We start from the raw sequence: 19612 nt of genomic DNA, 5'->3' as shown, positions 1-19612 counted from the left end.
TTCCCTCAGCTCAACACACACAGCTCCAGTCACACAGCACTGGACAACTCTGAGCTATTAAGACTTGGTTCTTTAAACAGATTTTACTCAATAATGTGTAACTTGGAGCAAACCACAAGAAAAAACAGGTTAAAAAAGAGCCATCTTCCAAAGAAGATGGACTGTCTATTAGCCCTTGGCAAGCTCAACAACCACTGTACACAAAACAAGCTGTACAACACCAAAAGATGGCAGAGAGATTTATAAGGCATTCTGCCCTTTTATTCTTCTCCTGGTCCAACATGTCTTCTGATCTCATTCCCAGGAAGCTTCAAGGTCACGTCAGAACAGCCACGGATTCATCTCCAGTATGTGCAAAATTCAAACAAATGTACACAGATAAAATTGGAAAGGTAAAAACAAAACTAAAGGCCAAGATCAGGGGTTAAAAGATTTCTGCTGAGTCCAGGCTGGGTAGATCCACACTTTTAAAACAAGCTACAGTCTTTTTTGACTGATAAAAAGGTTTCTTTGTTGAGGAAAACTAAAGGAGGATCCTTCTGGTCAACACTTTATTTTCCACTATATTCCCATTTCCTGACAGACCTGTTCACACAATGACTTTCTGCATCTCCTCCACTTCTCACCTTTCCCTGTGGTTACTTGCTTTTTTACAGCAAAAACCGTCTTGAGTCTCATCCTGCCCTTGACAGAACTATGAAGTGTTATCTGTCTGAAAGAAAGGTGAGCTCAGAGATAGGGGAGAGGTATTTTAAAAGTCTATAAACAGTAGGCTGAATGTGTGAGGGATCTAATTCCATGCTGTTACCAACTCTGGTGTCCAAATCACCATCCCAAGTCCCCTGTATAAACATGGTGGCAGCTAAACTCCTGCAAAAGGAGGCATCTTCTTCATGACTTGGAAGAGTCTGAATTACCCCTTCCAAGCAAATTTCCCTGGTTAAGGAAGACCCAAGCTCAACTGCTTCATCTAGAACCCAAAACGCCCAGGAATTATATTGGCAAAAAGCCCTTGGGATGGGAAAAGGACAAAGAAAAGGAAGACATTTCTTAAACAATCAATGCTACAGACCTTGGCTTTACATATCTGGACTGAAACATTTTAGTTTGTAGGTACAGCATCTTTTGCTGTGGATTTTCTACCTAGACATCACAATGCTGACTCCAGACCAAAAAAAAGTGACAGAATCCAGTCCAGCCCCTAGCCATGACTGTGCTTAGGTTGTCTTGGGTGGTTGGATGGAGGATGACTCAGGGAAGTTCTTGGAAAGCAATCCATTTTCAAACCAGTGTTCATAGCTGATCTTGGGTCTGCTTTGGAGATGGAGCTGTTGTCACCACCACAGTGGAAACTGCTTTAGTAGAGCCAGACACTGTTCCCTGCTGGAGGTGGGAGGCTGGGACCGTTTGAATCCGCACCTGTTTGAAAGGGAAAGAAAAAACCTCAGCTCATGTCAAGCAAGGCCTAGTGACACAATGAACTTGCACCACACTCTGAAGCATTGGGGAATTACCTGCTTCTCCTGACAACCAAAACTCAGTTATATGAACAAGACCAAACACCAGAACACACCAAGGACAGCATCTGTCACAAGATCACTCCATCCACTGTTCATGTAGGATGGTGGCAAGAGATCTCAAGATTAGACAGGAAGAAGCAAAAACTAGTTTGAATAAAAACCTTCATGTCAGCTGCTTTTACAAATTTTCAGAAAAAGGACTTGGATCCATTGGATACTTCTCCTGTACAGACCTGCTGTTACTAGCAGCTCTCAGTACAGATTAATTCTTTGGAACTCCAGAACAATAAGTTTCCAGACAGAAAGACGATGAGGAAAGAAACTATGCAATTCCTTCAAGAAATGGTGACTCACAGCAGCCAAAGTACAAAGCTCTACAAAAAGAGCCAAGGGTACAGAAACAATCCTTCAAGCAGCTGGGAACATTTCCTGGAAGGATTTTTGGCTTTACATTCTACAATCAGTGCTTCAAAAACATTTTTAAACCGTATTTGGATGGAGGGAAGGTAAAGGAGATGATGCACTGCATGTAACTGTAGACACTACAGCCAAGCTGTGTACCTGCACTTTTTATGGAACCCCATGGATCAGGTGTAAAGTCCTCAGGAGATGTTAGGTCATCAAAAAGCAAATCATATTATCATTGTGTGTCCCATTACCTGCGTGGCTTGGCCTTGCTGCTGCAGCTGCTGGAGTTGCTGTGCAGTCAGGAAACTCACTGGCTTGTTCCCAGCAATCAGTTTTGTCCCTGCTGGCATGGTAGTCAGGATGATATTCCTACCTAATCCACTGATGCTGAGGAAAGAGAATGGTTGGAAGGTTAGTAACCAGAACAGCAGGCTAGGTCTTTCAGACTCATAAATTGTTCTTCAGTTGCTAGGAGATATCAAAATTCCTTATCTGATTCACTAATTATTTTAAGTAGCAGGTTGGGTTTTTTCCCCACAAATACACAAGTGACAAGTTTATGTCAAGGTTTATCATGTGATAGATAATTTATCACACAAATTAAGCTCTGGAAATCTGGACTGTGCCCATCACTGGATTAGTCTGATCAGACCTGAACACTTCTCAAGGAATGCAGAAAAATTCCAAGCACACAGTGATCTGCCCTGAAATATTAACTAAGGGAGACAGCAGGAGAATTCAGGGAAGAATAAACAAAAAGACTTCAATATCTGAGTGCCAGAGGAATTTGCACTGAGGCAGTTACCACTCCCCTAGTTTCTTTAGTGGAGAGATGGCCTCAGATTACAGGTATTTTTAGGTATGTCACCAGGTTAACTCTTGCTCAAACACACAGAACTAATCTAATAGCTGGTTTCAAGGCAAGGAACATTTTTTTCTTCAGTTATTTGCTAGAAGCTCCACTTCAGGGCACATCAACACAGATTATATTCTCACTGCCACTGAATTAACTCAGTTTCTTGCAGCTAATGGAGCTATTAACAGACTGCAAATCCATTCCACCCTCTGCCTGCTAGGTCCTCAGGAGTCTATTTATTGAACAGAGATCTTCCTCAGCCTCTTTCTAAAGCGAAACTACCAGATGCAAAGTACTCACTTGGCCCCGAGGTTGCCCTTGATGATGGGGGCAGTCACCACACTCTTGCCTTTCACTGGCTGGCTGATCACTGACAGAGGCACTGTTATTCGTGCTGGCAGTTTACCCTAGAGAAGTTGAAGAACACATGAGGAGCCCTGGGGAACTCAGCAGAGCAACGGCTTGACAACAGGCAATTACCACTCAGCCTGGTTTTTAGGAGTCCTGGGAGTGGAAACCAACAGCAGCTTTGCTGATGAAACCTGTGCTCCATCTCAGGCTCATTAAAATTCACCTCCATCTCATTCACTTCACAGCTGCCTCAGCCCTGAAAACCTGCATCCTCTTTGCACCACAGGATTGCTCTGGGAAGGATCATTGCATCTGTCTGGGATTTTTATCCTTGCAAGGCTATGGGAATGTCAATTAGCCTATTCACACTACTTCACAGTACAGATAATGGTGCCTTTAGCTTTGGGCATTAAAACTGCATTAAATGGGAAATTCCATTAAAAAATTAGTATGTAACAAGTGCTTCTAGTTCTGACACCTTTCCAAGGGTTATTTCAGAGGTGTGGGGCAAGGCGCTGAGCTGCACAAGGTAGGACTTCAGATAAGCAAAGTTTATTTCATTCACTCACAACAGGAGGCAAGGGAAGACATATCTGACTGTTTTCTGGCAATTCAGCATTTGGCTACAAAATTCCAACACCAAGAAATCAGCTGCAGACCCACATTCTACAGCAGTTAATTCGAGCCCCTGCGGACGCGAAGTTTTCAGAGACACATCATCAGTGTATTTCAGCATTCCCCTTCCTCACCCACCTCCAGAAAAAGGTTAGCATTACTTACTGCCTGGGATGTTGACACTACTGTGGTGCTGACGGGTACCTGCCGCACAGTGGTGGCTCCTGTGCCTATAGTTATGGGAGTCCCAGCAGCTCCCGAGGCCACGGCCACCGCTTTGGACACTGTGGCACTCACGGTTGGTAAGGAGACCGCTGAGGTGTGGGCTGTGCCAGCCACGCTCACTGCTGAGGAAGAGGACACTTGTTTAGGGTGAGTAGCTACCGTGATCGTCTGCCCAGCTTTGGGAGGCATCACCCCTAGCCCTTGCACGATTCTTATGGTAGCAGCTGGCTTGGCCTCGCTGGATGCCACCGTGGTGATGGCTTTGCTCTTCTGATCCGCCACGGTCATGCCCAGAGCAGGCATCAGTCGGAAAGCAGAGCTTGTTGGCTCTGCAGCCTTCAAGTCAGGAGTCACTTTAACCACTGTGCTTCCAGCTGGGCTGGAAGAAGCTGAAGTGGCCGTGCTAGTCTTGGCTGGAGAATCAGCAGTCTGGACGGGATTGGACGTCACGTGCAGAGTTGCAGAGATGCCTTTCCCACCAGCACTGCTTCCCGCAGCTGCTGTGAAGAGGTCCTGAGTCAGTTTGACAGTAGTGACTTGAGATTTGGCCAGGGTGGCCATCATGTCCGGGGTGATCCGCAGCACAGTCTGGCCCTTGGCATCCGTGGTGATGGAGGACGGGGGCAGGCGCAACACGTCCTTCCCCTGGATCCGAAAATTGGTGGCTGCGAGGGGGATGCTGCTTCCAGGCTGGGTCTTCATGCCCAGTTGGCCTGTGATAGCCACCTGGAAGAGAGCACAGGAACCCTTGGAGCAAACCAGGACACAGCCCAAGGCACTGTCCAAGCACAACTTCCCCATGGGATGTTTGCTCCCATTGGAAATGCAGGGGCGTGATGCTGGAGCTCAGCACAGGATGGAAAACTGTTTTGGTTCAGCATCAGATGGCATTCCCAAAACATGGAATACTGAGGAGTTGTTTTTCAAACAAGATGAATAAAAAGGAGATCAGGATCTAAGATGGTCAATTAAAGAACCTGCACTAACACATCTTCTACCCAAAACATGAAATACTGAGGAGTTGTTTTTTTTTCAAACAAGATGAATAAAAAGGAGATCCAACATCTGAAGATGGTCAATTAAAGAACCTGCACTAATATATCTTTTACCTGTATGTAAAATTTGGGCTCAAATGCACCACACCAGCAACTGCTTAAATCTGTTTGGCCTGTGACTCTTACAGAATCACTACAGCTTACACTGTGTTCTTACATCAGCATATCATGTCTGTGACAAAAAACCGGAAACAACTGCGTGGTGGAGCTCAGTTCCTGATCTCTCCCTCTCACCTGCTTGATGATATTCTGGCCAGCCACGTTCTGGATGACAGTGGTAGAGGAGGTGCTTGTAGCAGAACTGCCTGGAGAGCTGGTCACTGGCTTGACAGCAGGACTGGGTGCTGCAGAGAGCCCTGTCACAGGCAGGCCTGTCTGTCCCCCCACGGAGCTGCCTGGTCTCTGCACCTGCACTGGGCTGGTCTGAGCTTTTACTGGCAGAGTCATCACAGCCTGCAGACAGAAACAGAGGCAGCCTATGAGTGGACCAAACCACCACTAACAGAGTAATAATTACTCTTTTTGTCTTAGGTCTTGTCTAGTTCTGTGGACTTTTTTACTGCCATACACCACTTAACGGTGCCACATAAACAGGTAACAGAGAGGAAAGCTGCCTATTCACTAGGGCTTGTAGTGAGAGGACGAGGGGGAATGGATTAGAACTTGAAGAAAGGAGATTTAGGTTGGACACGAGGAGGCAATTCTGGAGTGTGAGGGTGGTGAGACCCTGGCCCAGATTGCCCAGGGAAGCTGTGGATGCCCCATCCCTGGCAGTGTTGAAGGGCAGGTTGGATGGGGCTTGGAGCAGCCTGGGCTGGTGGGAGGTGTCCCTGCCCATGCAGGGGTTGGATCTAGATGATCTTGAAGGTCCCTTCCAACCCAAACCATTCTATGATTCTAAGAAAAAGAGCACTGTTTGATTTATGCACAGTCTAATTTATGCACAACTGTTTCCATGCTCCTGCCCTGCAGTTACTGGATGTTCCAAGTGAGCAAGTAATCCCTATGCCCTGCACCAAAACATGAGAAGAAGCCAGGTTAGAAGTCAGAGCTACTCCACCATCTCCATGCAGCCCAGCTCACCTGAGGGAGCACTTTGGTTTGTGTGGCTGTAGCTGGAACACGAATCTGAGGCACTGATGCAGGCTGCTGCTGCTGGGTCACCACTGGGGCTTGCTGGGACACAGCTGGGAGGCTGGACTGGGCAGTGACCACCCGGACCTGGGGCAGACCTGAGGAGGTGGTGTGACTGATCACCCTGCTGGGGGGTGGCGGTGGCCCTGCCTGTGCCTGTGGACTCTGGGCTGTGGAGAGCAATGTCCCGAGCTGAGGCATGGTGGGGGATGACACCAGAAGAACACTATGGAAAAGATAAAGGCCAGTAGGTCAGCAGAGATGCAGGCAGTGACTGGGAAAGAACCAGCAACACTCACAAGTGATGTACAAGGCAGAAGTACCTCTGGCTGGGTTTTGCTGGCTCCGACCCAGCACTAGAGACACTCTTGCTAACCACAGACACTGGTGGGGGTGAAATGGGGGTTGCTGGTAATGCTGGTGCAGTTGGTGTCACAGGAGTCACAGGGGTTGGTGGCATGCTGGAGTCACTCAGGCTCAGCTGGCTGGGCTCTGAGGTGCTGCTGGGGAGCGCTTTCAGGGAACTCTCCTTGCTGCTGGACTTCTGAAAGAAACCACATCAAGCATGAAGGTCTTTACAGAAATGGCTCTGACTGCTGCACTCCAGAGACCGGGCTGAGCACTTCCAGCTGAGCTCTGCATGGTCAGGAATGATGCCCTAGTGATAAACCCTGAAATCACAGGTGTCTGACTGCCTGCCTTCCTCAACTGCAGCCACAAATGAGTTGGTGCATTTGGCTGCTCCTGTTCCCAGGGAAAAGGGCATCTCAGCAGTGTAAAACGTTCATAAGAGGCAGATTTCCACCCTGGTTAATTTGCCAACAACAACCACTTTAGAGATATTCAATATCAATAAAAACAACAACAACAAAAGAGACATCCAAACCCTGACAGCTTCAGCAGACTAAGGGGGAGAGCAGCAGACAAGTTCCACATCCTCTGCTACAGCTTAACGTCAAAACTAGATCTGAAAGACCACCCTTAAGATAGGAAGCACAAATAAATTCCTTTGACCTTTCTGCTGGAGATCAACAATGACAACACTGGAAGCTGAGAGGTGTAAAAGTTCCCTCTTCATGTCATGCACTGGTGCTAGACCAACACTGATATCCATAAACATAATGAATTGATAACTCAAATACTTTCATCAGCCACTGTGGATGCAGAATTTACGGATTAAGTCCTTCTCTCCCTCCCAATCCCAAAAGCATCCGTGAAAACCTGTGGAAAGGAATTTACCATTTTAGCTTGGGGTTTTGGCTTCTGCTGAAGAGCTTTCTTGGCCTTTGCTGCAGCAGCTTGAGCCTGGTGGATCCGTTCTGCAAACACAAATGAACTGTTAGAGCTCCTGACCACAAGCAAACACCAGTTAGGAAAGAGGCCAATTCACAACTGCAAGCTTATCTTCAGATAAGAAATCGAACACACATAGACATGTAATAATGCCAAGAAAAACACCAAGTAAAATCAGCCAAAAAGGCTGAAACAAAGACACATAAGAAGTTGTGAATGCACACACAGACCTGTACTTCTTGTACCCAGGATGCTATTTTTCAAACAACTACTTTCAACTGACACACTGCTCTGCAAAACTGGACTTAAGTGCAGGTGTGCTAACATTAGCTAGCTGATTAGAGGACTAGCAAACTATTAGCTAGACTGACAGAAATTTATGTTCATTATCCAGCTGGACTTAAGCATAAAATAACAGAATGGTTTGGATTGGAAGAGACCTTGAAGATCATCGAGTCCCAACCCCCTGCATGGGCAGGGACACCTCCCACCAGACCAGGTTGCTCCAAGCCCCATCCAACCTGCCCTTCAACACTGCCAGGGATGGGGCAGCCACAGCTTCCCTGGGCAACCTGGGCCAGGGTCTCACCACCCTCACAGCCAAGAATTTCCTCCTCATGTCTCACCTAAATCTCCTCTCTTCTAGTCTTAATCCATTAAGAAGCTCAAAAGTTTTCTAAACATTTCAGTTCTTAAGGTATCACCAAGCCATGCTTACCAAACTCTTCCTCACTCCTGTCTCGGTGCAGGTAGATCCACAACTTGCGCCCAATATCGTATTTCACACAGGGATCTTTCTCGTAATGTAATCGATCCAAAGCACCACTAACAACAGTATTCACCTGAAAGTTCAGAATGCATGGAATTACAAGATGTCCCTGGCTGGGCTAGGCAAAGGTCACCAATAGCAAAGTAGTCCTATGTGGCATAAAACCTGAGTAAGCTGCTAGACATGTTCATTTGAGTAATAACTGAGGCAGATGTTGCAGCAGAAGCTGTTTGTCACCTTGGATTAAATGGAGCTTCCAACAAAGCCAAGAGCTCTAAAAATTGACTGGTTTTGAATCTAAAATGTGATTAGATATGTAACAGTGTTAATCCTATGGCTTTCCTAGCTGTGTTTCTATCATCCAGAGTTTGGTGCAGGCTTGCAACACCTCGCCAGAGTAGAACACAGCTCTCATTTGCTAGTCAAAGCAGCTTAAGAAATAACTGGGCCTCAGCCACTAAACACTGCCCAGGTCTAAGCAGTGTTATTTCTGGAGGAATCTGTTTGAGGTTACACATGGTACCCCACTTACTTGAGCACTTGTGACATCGGGAGCTAGGAACTGGGAATCTTTAAGCAGCTCACAGATCTCAGCACGAGTTCCTTCTCCGTTAGGAAGGCGAGCAGCAGCATCACGAACTGAAATACAAACCCAGAGCTTTCACTTCCAGCAGTAACCAGGCAGCTGTATTCAAGTACTGCAGCAGATCTGTTCCCATATTGCTCTCTTACCCTGCACAGTGCCTACTTGCTCATTAAAATCTAGTCCCCATGATCCCTGAGATATTAGCAGATTATAAAGGATCATTTTAAAGTAACTCAATTGTTCTGGCTTTGTGCTAGGAGTGAGGAACTTGGGAACAGCCCTGGTCCCTGGGATGACTTTGCCAGCCCCAGTGTACCAAAACCACCACCTTTGTTGCCCATTTTCTGTCAGATCATCATCAACACACAGATGCCTTCTTTTCTAGTTGTTCCTGCTCCCACCATTTCATCAGCTTTGATGCCATCCCAGCCTGCCCACCTTTTCCCTTAGCAATGCAATTCCCTGGGGGGGGGGTGAGGGGAGCCACTTACCAAGGGACAAGATGGTGACATAGGCAGGTCTGTCTGAGCGAAGCAGAGAATGCTCTCGGGCCTTGTTTAAGGAGGTTTCCTTGTCAAACACCCCCTTGACAGGCCCAACAACCGACTCAAAGCCGTGCATGCGGAAGGTGAAGGCTTTGTGGGGCTGGCTGTAACGGTAACGTTCCTGTGGCAGGAAACAAAGAGGACTGAATGGAGCAGGAAACACAAAGTCTTAAAGCCTGTGCTACATTATAGTATAAGTTGTTGTTCTCCAGAGAATCCTTTTTTAAATTAAAGGCTCAAATACTGCTATATAAACTTATTTTGGAGCAAGAGAAGCACAAACTGCTTCAAGCAGAGTCTGAAGCACCACCTAAGCACAGAGTGAAGGTGCAGTACGTAAGCTTCACTGTCAGACAGCTGCCAGAGACACACCTCCTGCCCTCCAAACACCCCTTCCCCAGCAACAAGAAGTCCTTTCTTCCTCCTCCAATCCGGCAAAAGAGAGATTTCCAAAACGTAACCTGGCTATTCTGCCACCCACACAGCACATGTACCCAGAGAGAAGAGGTGCCATCACGTGTTAACCCCGTAATACACACCTGCAATTACTGCAGACAAGATAATTAAGTGTGCAGGTGCACTTATTGCCACTTGTCTTCTGCTTATTGTACTCATACATGCTCCCAGTCATACACTGGGAGATGACAAAGGAGACAGAAGGGTTGGCACAACCAAATTCAATTAATTTTGCCCAATAGTCACTGGAAATACAGGTGTTTCTGCAGTAAGTAGCTAGGCTATATTGTTAGCAAGTGCTATGTAAGGGCAAGATACCTACTTCGAGGCAGAAGAAACATATTAATTCTTTAAACTAACAAAGTTGGTGTACCAGTATAAAACTCTCTTATCTGAAATTCTCTTGTTTTAGTGGCCAACTGTTTCAATACGTACATTTAAAATTTATATGATTCTCCTCTTACCTGCTCCTGAAACACACGTTTCTCCTCTCCTGTGCTAGGTCGGACCACATAGTCAGTCCTTCTGAAACAAAGGTCACCATCAGCTCTGAGCAACAAGCCCACAACCATCCCAAAGGACTTCCCAAAGGATGAGACACCTTAACCCTTCTGCAAATTTGGAAAACATTTCTGATAATATAAACAAGGCATGCAGAGATCTTCAAATACTCTCTATGCACTCTCTGAAAGTAACCAAGGACTGTAAATAACCTGTAGGACAGAACTTGGGGAAATTCAAAGGACTTTGTATAAAACCAGACTATCAAGTTCCCATGATGTAAAACCTTCTTATTTTAAGCAACCAGCCATCCAGATCCAGAGATGCAAGGACGAAACTCCCCAGCTTTCGCACACACTGCAGAAGCTTTTGAGCAGTATTACATACTTACACTCTGGGAAATGGTGTTGTGGCATCTGAGCTGTCTTCACTTTCCTATCAAAAACCAAAGAAGTGTCAATGTTGGATATAACTGCGTCAAGTTTTGCACTGCTAGGTTATTTTTTCTGACTCACTTTGAAGAAGGTCTGGTCTTTGGTCTCCAACCAGAGTTGAAACAGTGCTGCCAATTCTTTCTCATGGTCATGGCAAGAAACTAGTCCAAGAAATCAGGAAAAATAAGAGAAGTCCTTTATTTGTCATGAAGCCAGCTGCTTGTCTTTCCCAGTCATCTATTCCCTTCCCACCTCTCTGCATCACCAGTCACAAGGCATTTTCCATACTTCACACATGCTACAATTTCAATACTTGAACACATCCAGACTTAGGAAAATGGTTGTTCACTTATCATTGTAATAATTAATAATCACTCTGCATAATCAGAAGGTATGCTCTACAGAAGAGAAAATATGAAGGTGTTCAGATAGATTTGAAGGGTGACATAAACATGGTTAGACCTAAAGCCCAGTGCCTCTGTTCACTCGTTCTCTGTCTGCTGCTGCTATTGACATCTTATCAAAACCTGGAATGTAAAACATCTTCACTCAGTGAAAAAGAAAGGCCTAACCTAATGTATTAACAGCTCTGCTTGTCTTTCTCTCTGGACTGCAGTAAGCTGAAAAGGCCTAGAGAAAACAACCAACCCTCACAGAAATCACAAAAGAGCACAAGAGACTCACCAAGCAGTTTCCACTGCTGAGTTCTTTCCTTGAACTCAACAAAAGGTGAGAAGCTGGAAGGAGCATCTACAGTGAAAAACATGCATGTCAGAGACATCACACAACCCCCAAACCCTCCTGCTGTGATCCTGCTGTGAGCTGGGCTCACAATGCCAGGGTTCAGGCAATTATGTTAGTGTGTCTCTAAATTTACACTTGCCCAAAGGGAAGGTAAAGCACCTGAGAGTAACAGTGCCAGCACATGAAAGAACAGAACAGGATAAAGAGTCTTTTATCCACAGGCTGCCAGATGGGATCCTGCTCATGCTGCAAGTTGCCAGGAACTGTTACTGCATGGTGACTGTTCTGGGCTCACGGGAAGCACAGTTGGGATTAACAGTATTCATCAGCATCCCAGAGAACACTCAGTATCCATGCTGCAAAGACCATGGCCATCTACACTGTCACTCCCTTTAAAACTTCCCACTAAGCCAATGAGAACCACAGATAATTTCAGATGAAGGGAACATCTGAGCTTTAGCTGGTCCAAGCCCCAGGTCAAAGCTGGGCCAGCCTCATGCCTCCAGCAAACTGCTCAGGGGATCATCTAGTTTATTTTTCATCACCTCTGGAGACAACCACAACGCCTTTGCACCAGGAAGAGACTAATTTCTTCTTGCTTTAAACATCCTGCCTGAAGCACATGATCTGAACAGGAGAACTTGTCTGTCAAGAGGCAATTTCACCCACATTTTCACATATTTGGGTATCAAGCTGGGTCTTATCTACCACCCACATGCAAAACAAGGTACCACAACCAAGCCATGCAGCCTACCATAGCAATGCTTCCAGCAACTCAAGGATTTATTGTAGTGATGAATTACAAGTTGATTTCATCTATAATATACACCAGCACTGATTAGAACTGAGGTACAAGCATAGTTAGTATTTTTAACAGCCATTCTTACCTCTGCTGTCACCTGTCAGGTACTGCAAGGCAGGTAAAACCAGTTCAGACCAGTTTGGGGCAAAGGAGAACCAGTTATTTAGTGCACTGGCAGGAGAAGATTGCCAATCTAGAACTTTATCTTCCAGCTGAAGAGGAAAAAGAGACATTCCATTAAAGGTCTCACACTGTGACTGACTTAACAGAAACCAAAGCAGCCAAACACACCCAGGGGACAAAGAGATTTTTATGTATATAGAAAGAATTATCTGACTTTTCAAGTAACTGTAATATGGTATTTCAGGCAATAGACACCAAAAAGGGGGAAAAACTTCCCCACCATCTCTACCCTAAGTATGTAGAATATATCTAACCATGATCTAAAGAATGGATATGGATAGACTTACAGATTCTACTGACCCTCAAAAGGTTTTACTTCCTTCACAGGTAATTTACATATTTCTATCACTTACAGCAGGACAACTCTGGAGAAAAATCACTACTGCACAGCTATAAAACCCTTCATCCCTTCATTTTCCCTTCTGCAGATTCCTAGGAAAGCTGGTGATTCCTTACCACAGAGAGAGTAGCAGGCCCATCCAGAAACAGTATCTCCAAAAGAAGGAAAAAGAAGCTGGAAGATATTTCATTTATTCCAAGGCATGGCTTCATCTCATCCAGAGGTCTTCAAATGAAAGAGATCACAAGCACAGTAAGTTCAAAGATGAACATCACACATTTCACAATCCCCAAACTGCACAAAACCAAAGCCTGCAGAAGTCCCACCAAAATCTGAGCTGCAACATCTGTTGCTCTCTCCATCCATGCAAGGCACACAGGGCCCTCTGAAGCACTTACTCCTCTTTGACAGATGACAGAGGGATGGGGGAAGGATCCTGAGACATTGGTGCAATTCCATCTGCATTGATAAGAGAGTCAGCCAAGTCTTCCACCTCGGATTTAATCTTCAGCCTTTTTTTCTTCTTATCTTCCTTTTCCTTCACCTTTTTCTTGAGAGTTGCAAGGTCAAATAAGGCTGTAGACATGATAAAAGGTAAGAATAATAATTAAAAAGCTTCCTACCATATTGCAATGGAAGTAATAAACTATATATTTAAACATATATTCAGAAATGCAAAAATAATATATTTAGCATAAATTCAGGAATACTGTGTACTCATTCACACATCATTCACTCCATCCTCCCAGTTATCTCCATGAATCTTTATTTTTTCCTCTCAATGCATTCTGTTTTAATAGAAAACCTCTATTTTTTAAACCAATGTACATGAAATTAGAAATGCAAAGGTAACTGCTCAGAGCAGGGACACAAATTAACTTTCACCAATAGCTGGAAGCACCTTCAGTGGAAACTGGAGTTGTCTGAGCAACTGAAACAGAACAACTCACAACCCCAGTGAGGTGAAGTGCAAAACACTCTGTCCAGACCCCCTTCAGCCTCAGCTTTTCACACACACAGGACATTCACTCAGTGCACGAACACTGTGCCCAACCCACTGACCTGCCAAGGAACCTTTCCTGCCAGCGTTTACTCGAGTCATGATGTCCTCAAGAGTCAAGTCTGTTGTCACTAGATCAGGGTGGTCCTGCACAAGACAACAGGATGGAAATTAAAATGGGCTAAAGACAAAGTGTGAAGATAGCAACAGGGTACAGATGATAACAAATCACTGAAATGCCCCAAAAACAACCAGATCAGCTTCCAAAGTTATTTACTGCAATAAAAGTTGGGAAGTCTTCCTACCCTGGAATCCAAAAGTTTGCCTCTCCAAAATACATCACTAAAATTACAAAATCAACAGACAAGCATAAACAGCACTTCCATGTGTACACTGACAATTAAACAGAGGTTAAAATAAAGGGTTGAAGGGTGGCTGCACACAAAAAAACAGCATTCATTTTGTCACCCTGAGCTTCACAACTATCAGATAAAAGACTAATAGGTCAAATGCAGTCCCACCCTCCCAGGCCTCTTGCCATCTTACTGGTTGACGTTTCCGTTTCTCGTGGTGCTTCCTCAACATCATCTTCAAATCACTTTCCCCAAGTTCTATCTTGTCTGCAACAGAAACACTTTCAGTTCTTCTTTGTCCAAAGGTTTCCACTGTTACTTCACAGTCCTCTTGGCTGTCCATTCCCACTTTCAACAATCTCCAAATGTCTAGATTTTCCCTATCTGAATTTCATTCTTTTAACCAACCAATTTATTTTCAAGACTTTCATCCTTGGATCATCAGATTTCATTGTTGATGCAAGTACGGAAGTGAAAAGCAGCAAGAACCAGCTGTGCTGCACAGAGGATTTGCAGACTTGATCTCAGAAGAGAGTCCCTCAGCACACACACCAAAATATTGCCAACAAAGCTAATGCTTCAACTGTTAAAAGTCAAAATACATCAGAGGAATCACTAGTGTTCCACAAACTGTTGACCCTTTTGTTCAAATCCTAACCTTCCAGTCAGAAAAATATTAAATAAACTGGGAGAAGAGCCAACTCTTTTGGAGCCTGCAAAAATGAAGCATTCTCATAAAGCAACAGATTTTCAAATTGATTTCTTGCAGGGTCTCAAAGGAATTCTCACCCCTAAATCCATGCTGACTCCCAGTTTGGTTCTCACCTGCTGTTTTCATGTCCAAGGTGGACAATGTGGGGATCACTCGCAGGGGAACTGGTGGACTTGGACAACGTGCAGGAGAACTTGGAAACCAGGAGCTTAGATCTAAAATAAAAAAGTAACCACATTAACTTATGCAAGACCTAGCAGCAAATACATCATTCTGTCCACCCGTGTTCATTAGTCAATTAAACTGCAGAGCAGGCTCCATTCTTCTATCAAAGCTACTGTCCCCAGACCAAAATTTCTCTTTCTCTGTTCACACCTCAGACCTGTAGCTCGCCTCAGGGCATTACCTTCCTCATCAGAAGACACGGTGGTATCTCCACACTCCTCTTTCACTTCCCTCAGGATCTTCAAGTAGCGCCGATGCGTCCGTCTGTCCCGCTCCTCCGTGTCATAGGTGGGTGGGAAGTGCCTCCTCCGCAGGGTCATGTCAGGGCCTCCTTTCCGAGCCAACTCCAGCAAGTGCTGGAAGATGAGATACATGTGACATTAACTAGCTACAGCACTGAAAGCTGCCACAGCTCAGCTCAACTCACACACCGTTGGCAAGCTCAGCGTTTGGGGTGGGTGCAGCAAGCACCTCAGCTCTGTACGTGGTGATCAGAAAGTATCGGTACCTGCCGAGTACGAGAGTTTAAACTCAGCATTTCAGACCATCATCTAAAGGGGGGGGGGAAAGAGCAAAGGGAAATTTCTGCACCCTCATCTGCACACACAACACCTCCCTGCTATCTGCAATGGGCTGTTGTTGAGAGGAACCTAGCCATTGGTGTGAGACCCACAGGGGCAGTTTCCATGCCAAATTCTTAACACGGACATGGAACACCGTCTCTTGCCAAGAAAACCTTTTATCCCTCATGGCTACAGAACAAATAACTTCCTACACACTTCTGTGTTCTTTTTCCCATATCACTGTGGGGCGGTTTATGAAGACTTCATACACCTACTTATTTAGCAAACTTACAGAGACAGAAATGGTAGAAAATGAAGGCAGAGTGACTTGTTAACAGGACAATAAGGTTTAAGGGAGCAAATGCAGGAATTGGGGGACAATGTAGCAGAGAAAAAAGACACTATACACAAGTGAGGTCTGTAAGAGCTTCAAAACCTGAAATTTGCCAAAATAACAATGTTTCTACAGGTCTTAATGAGGAGAGGCCAAGAGAGCTGGGGCTGTTCAGCCTGGAGAAGAGGAGGCTGAGGGGAGACCTCATTGCTCTCTACCTGAAAGGAGGTTGTGGTGAGGTGGGTGTTGGCCTCTTCCCCCTAGAGACCAGCGATAGCACATGAGGAAATGCAGTAAAGTTGCAACAGGGGAGGTTCAGGCTGGATATTAGAAACAATTTCTTCACAGAAAGAATGCTGAGACATTGTAACAGGCTGCCCAGGGAGGTGCTAGAGGCACTGTCCCTGGAGTTGTTCAAAGAATGGGTGGACCGGATGCTTCAGGAGATGGTTTAGTGGTTAGGGGTTGCAGGGTGGATGGGGGGGTTTCAGGAAATGGTTTAGTGGTCAGGGGTTGCAGGGTGGATGGGGGGGTTTCAGGAGATGGTTTAGTGGTCAGGGGTTGCAGGGTGGATGGGGGGTTGCAGGGTTGATGGGGGGTTTCAGGAGATGGTTTAGTGGTTGGGGGTTGCAGGGTGGATGGGGGGTTTCAGGAGATGGTTTAGTGGTTGGGGGTTGCAGGGTGGATGGGGGGTTTCAGGAGATGGTTTAGTGGTCAAGGGTTGCAGGGTGGATGGGGGGTTGCAGGGTGGATGGGGGGTTTCAGGAGATGGTTTAGTGGTTGGGGGTTGCAGGGTGGACGGTTGGACCGGTCTTTTCCAACCTTACCGATTCTGCAATTCCAGTGCGTTATAGGGTCCCCGGGAAAAACAGAAACCCAGCATCCATCCGAGGGAAGACCTCTGAGAAATCTGAATGCAAGAACAACCCAGCCCCTTTGCTGCAGTTCCAGAGGAGGCAGCAGGGCCACTCACGTTGCGGGAGGCGAGGATCTGCTTGAGCAGGCGGTAGAAGTACTGCTGCTGGGAGCTCAGGTAGCGCTTGTACTGCGACTTGAAGCACAGCTGCCGGTACTTCACCACCTCGGGGTTGAAGTGCCCATCTGGGAGAAAGAGGTAAAAAAACACTTTGTTTCCAGCCACTGCTCCTTGAGAACTTTATCCTGAAAAGGCACTGACCCCGGAAGAGCTTCTGGGCGATGTGCAGGGGGTTCCCAAATCTGAAGTTCTCGCCGCTGAACAAGGCGGAGATGAGCTTGTTCTGGTGCTCCCGGTTGTTGTCAGGGAAGTGAGGCAGGAATTTTTTCAGGTGGTCTTGCTGAGCTTCTGTCAGCACCTCCTGCCACGTGGACAAGCTGACGACTTCAAAGAAGATCTCAGGCTGCAAAGAAGACCAGTGAAGAAAATGCGTCTGTGTCCTTGGCTATTTTCCAGCCCCAAAGGCTTTCTGTGGGTGAACGAGACTCACACCATGTGCAGAAAACAAGAGTGGAAAGAGGTAATGAGGAAATGACTGATGCTTGTAATTTCCAAACTTGAAACAAACAAAACTGCCTTAAAGCCATTTTTTAAATAAGATAAATTGTTATCTAGAAAAAGAACATGACCATAGTTTTAAAATAAGTTCTCCTGACGTTAACCAAAGCCCTTCTGGATGCTTTTTCTAGGACAGTCAGAAACATGTCCCCTCTTTTCAGTTTGCTGTGCGGGCCCCACAAAGGGAGTCACACAGACGTTCTGTCAGGGCTCTGGGAAGGTCAATCCCAGCAGGACTCACGTCCTCCAGCAGGTCCTCGGGCAGGCTGACACGGGTGGTCCCCAGCATGCAGTCCTCCATGATCCGCGTGCCATCCCCGCAGGGCCCCAGCTCCAGGGGGTCAGTCAGCATCTGATCCAGGGAGTCCATCCTTCACCCGCTCCTGGACAACAGCAGCAAAACCTTCACCTGAAAAATCCCAAACCCAGGGACACTCCCAGCTGAGGAATGGCTGAAAAGCCACGTTTGAAGGGGTTGTTTACATCACAGAATCACAAAACTGTGACAGGTGTATAAAACCCGGCTTGGCAGCAATTTGTCAGCATCTTTGGGCTCATGTGAATTACAGTTTAAGTTTCATTGTTCTTTTTCTGAAAGTTGGCTGTTGTAACACTGCCTGAATACCAACTGGGATTGCAGGGTTCTGTAGAAGGTGAATGCATCCTGGAGGTGGAAAGCTAGTTGGTTCTTGACCAAAACCTCTTTTAGACTAACCAAGAAACTGGTGCTGCATCTCTGACCATAGTGTTTTCTTGTTGGTAGGTTATGGTCAATTTTTGGCATCATTTATTGATTTATGGGCCTCCAGGTGCCAGAAGAACAGCATAAAGAGTATTTTGTGGGCTGCCTGTGGCCAAAGAAAGAAGTGGAAGAAGAATTAAGTAGAGTCCTTCAGTGCAATTGTAGCAATGGGTGACATGTTTCCTGCTTAACAGGACATGGGCAGTATTATAGAGCAGAGCTTGAGCCCAGGAAGTGAGAAGGCAGATGTTTGTGAAGCCAAGCCTGTTTTACTCTAGCAGTGTGTTCCTGTAGTGCACGAGCTGGTGGTAATCACAGAATCACAGGGACTTTAAAGATCATCCAGTTCCAACCCCCTGCATGGGCAGGGACACCTCCCACCAGCCCAGGCTGCTCCAAGCCCCATCCAACCTGCCCTTCAACACTGCCAGGGATGGGGCAGCCACAGCTTCCCTGGGCAACCTGGGCCAGTGCCTTCCTACCCTCAAGGGGAAGAATTTCTTCCTGATGTCCAACCTAAATCTCCCCTCTCTCAGTTTAAAACCATCACCCCTTGTCCTGTCACCGGCCTCTCTGGTGCAAAGCCCCTCCCCAGCTTTCCTGCAGCCGTGCCACTGCCCGCTGCTGCCAGTACAACCCAAACCAGACACCTCGAGCCTGGCGGGGCTTGTACCGCGTGGGAAACCAGGTGGGTTTCCCTCAGGGGACCGACCCCCTGCCGAGCTCTCGGCCGCGCCCGGGCCCGCGGCCCCGCTCCCCTGCCAGCGTCACGGGAAGCGGCGCGGAAAACGCCTGCACCGCGCGGGGCAAAGCAAAAGAGAGAGAAACAAGCCCTTCAAACAGAGCCGGGCAAGCACGGAGCCGTAAGAAAGAAAGAAAGAAACTAAACCCAAGATGTCCTACCCGCTGCGCTGGCTCCGGGCCCCGCCGCCCGCGGCCCTGAGGTGGAGGCGCCGGGAGCCCCGCGGGCCTGGGGAGCCCGGGGAGCCCGGGGAGGGCCCGGGGAGGGGGCCGGGGGGGCCCGGGGAGCCCGAGGGGGCCGGGGGGCCCGGGGAGGGGGCCGGGCAGGCCCCACACGCGGCCCGCTCGGAAGGCGGAAGGAGGAGGCGGCGGCGGCTGCGCGATCGTGTCGGGCCGCTCGGAGCCTGCGCGGGGCCGAGGGGAGAGGCCGAAGGGCTGAGGGGATGAGAGGAAAGGCCGCGGGGATGAGGGGATGAAGCTGAAGGGATGAAGGGAGAGGCCGAGGGGCTGAGGCCGCGGGGGAATGAGGGGATGAGAGGAGAGGCCGAGGAGCTGAGGGGACTAGGGAAGAGGCCGAAGGGATGAGGGGAT

General features: G+C 47.0%; 1 protein-coding gene across 3 annotated transcripts; it reads right to left on the bottom strand.

Moving 5' to 3' along the window:
• Window positions 1-228: 228 nt before the first annotated feature.
• On the bottom strand, window positions 229-19364 carry NFRKB (nuclear factor related to kappaB binding protein). Of its 3 annotated transcripts, none has more exons than XM_051638422.1 (26): window positions 19184-19364; window positions 17780-17947; window positions 17182-17383; window positions 16978-17105; window positions 15289-15463; window positions 14996-15097; window positions 14364-14437; window positions 13880-13964; window positions 13216-13393; window positions 12934-13042; window positions 12380-12506; window positions 11433-11498; window positions 10830-10909; window positions 10706-10749; window positions 10278-10338; window positions 9304-9478; window positions 8759-8865; window positions 8176-8299; window positions 7404-7483; window positions 6488-6708; window positions 6114-6390; window positions 5265-5483; window positions 3916-4701; window positions 3085-3191; window positions 2180-2315; window positions 229-1419 (listed from the first exon to the last, which is right to left on the bottom strand). In XM_051638422.1, exons 2-26 carry the CDS (start codon window positions 17906-17908, stop codon window positions 1294-1296), a joined length of 3918 nt encoding a protein of 1305 aa, XP_051494382.1. In that variant the 5' UTR covers window positions 17909-17947; window positions 19184-19364; the 3' UTR covers window positions 229-1293. The 3 variants fall into 3 exon arrangements, with proteins under 3 accessions (XP_051494382.1, XP_051494384.1, XP_051494383.1); XM_051638424.1 differs by having other exon boundaries at window positions 10278-10335; XM_051638423.1 differs by having other exon boundaries at window positions 17780-17921.
• Between the last annotated feature and the right edge of the window lie 248 nt (window positions 19365-19612).

Source organism: Apus apus, chromosome 22 (assembly GCF_020740795.1).
Source record: "Apus apus isolate bApuApu2 chromosome 22, bApuApu2.pri.cur, whole genome shotgun sequence".
In the NCBI taxonomy this organism is placed as follows: domain Eukaryota; kingdom Metazoa; phylum Chordata; class Aves; order Apodiformes; family Apodidae; genus Apus; species Apus apus.
This window is presented reverse-complemented; position numbering and strand designations above follow the sequence as displayed.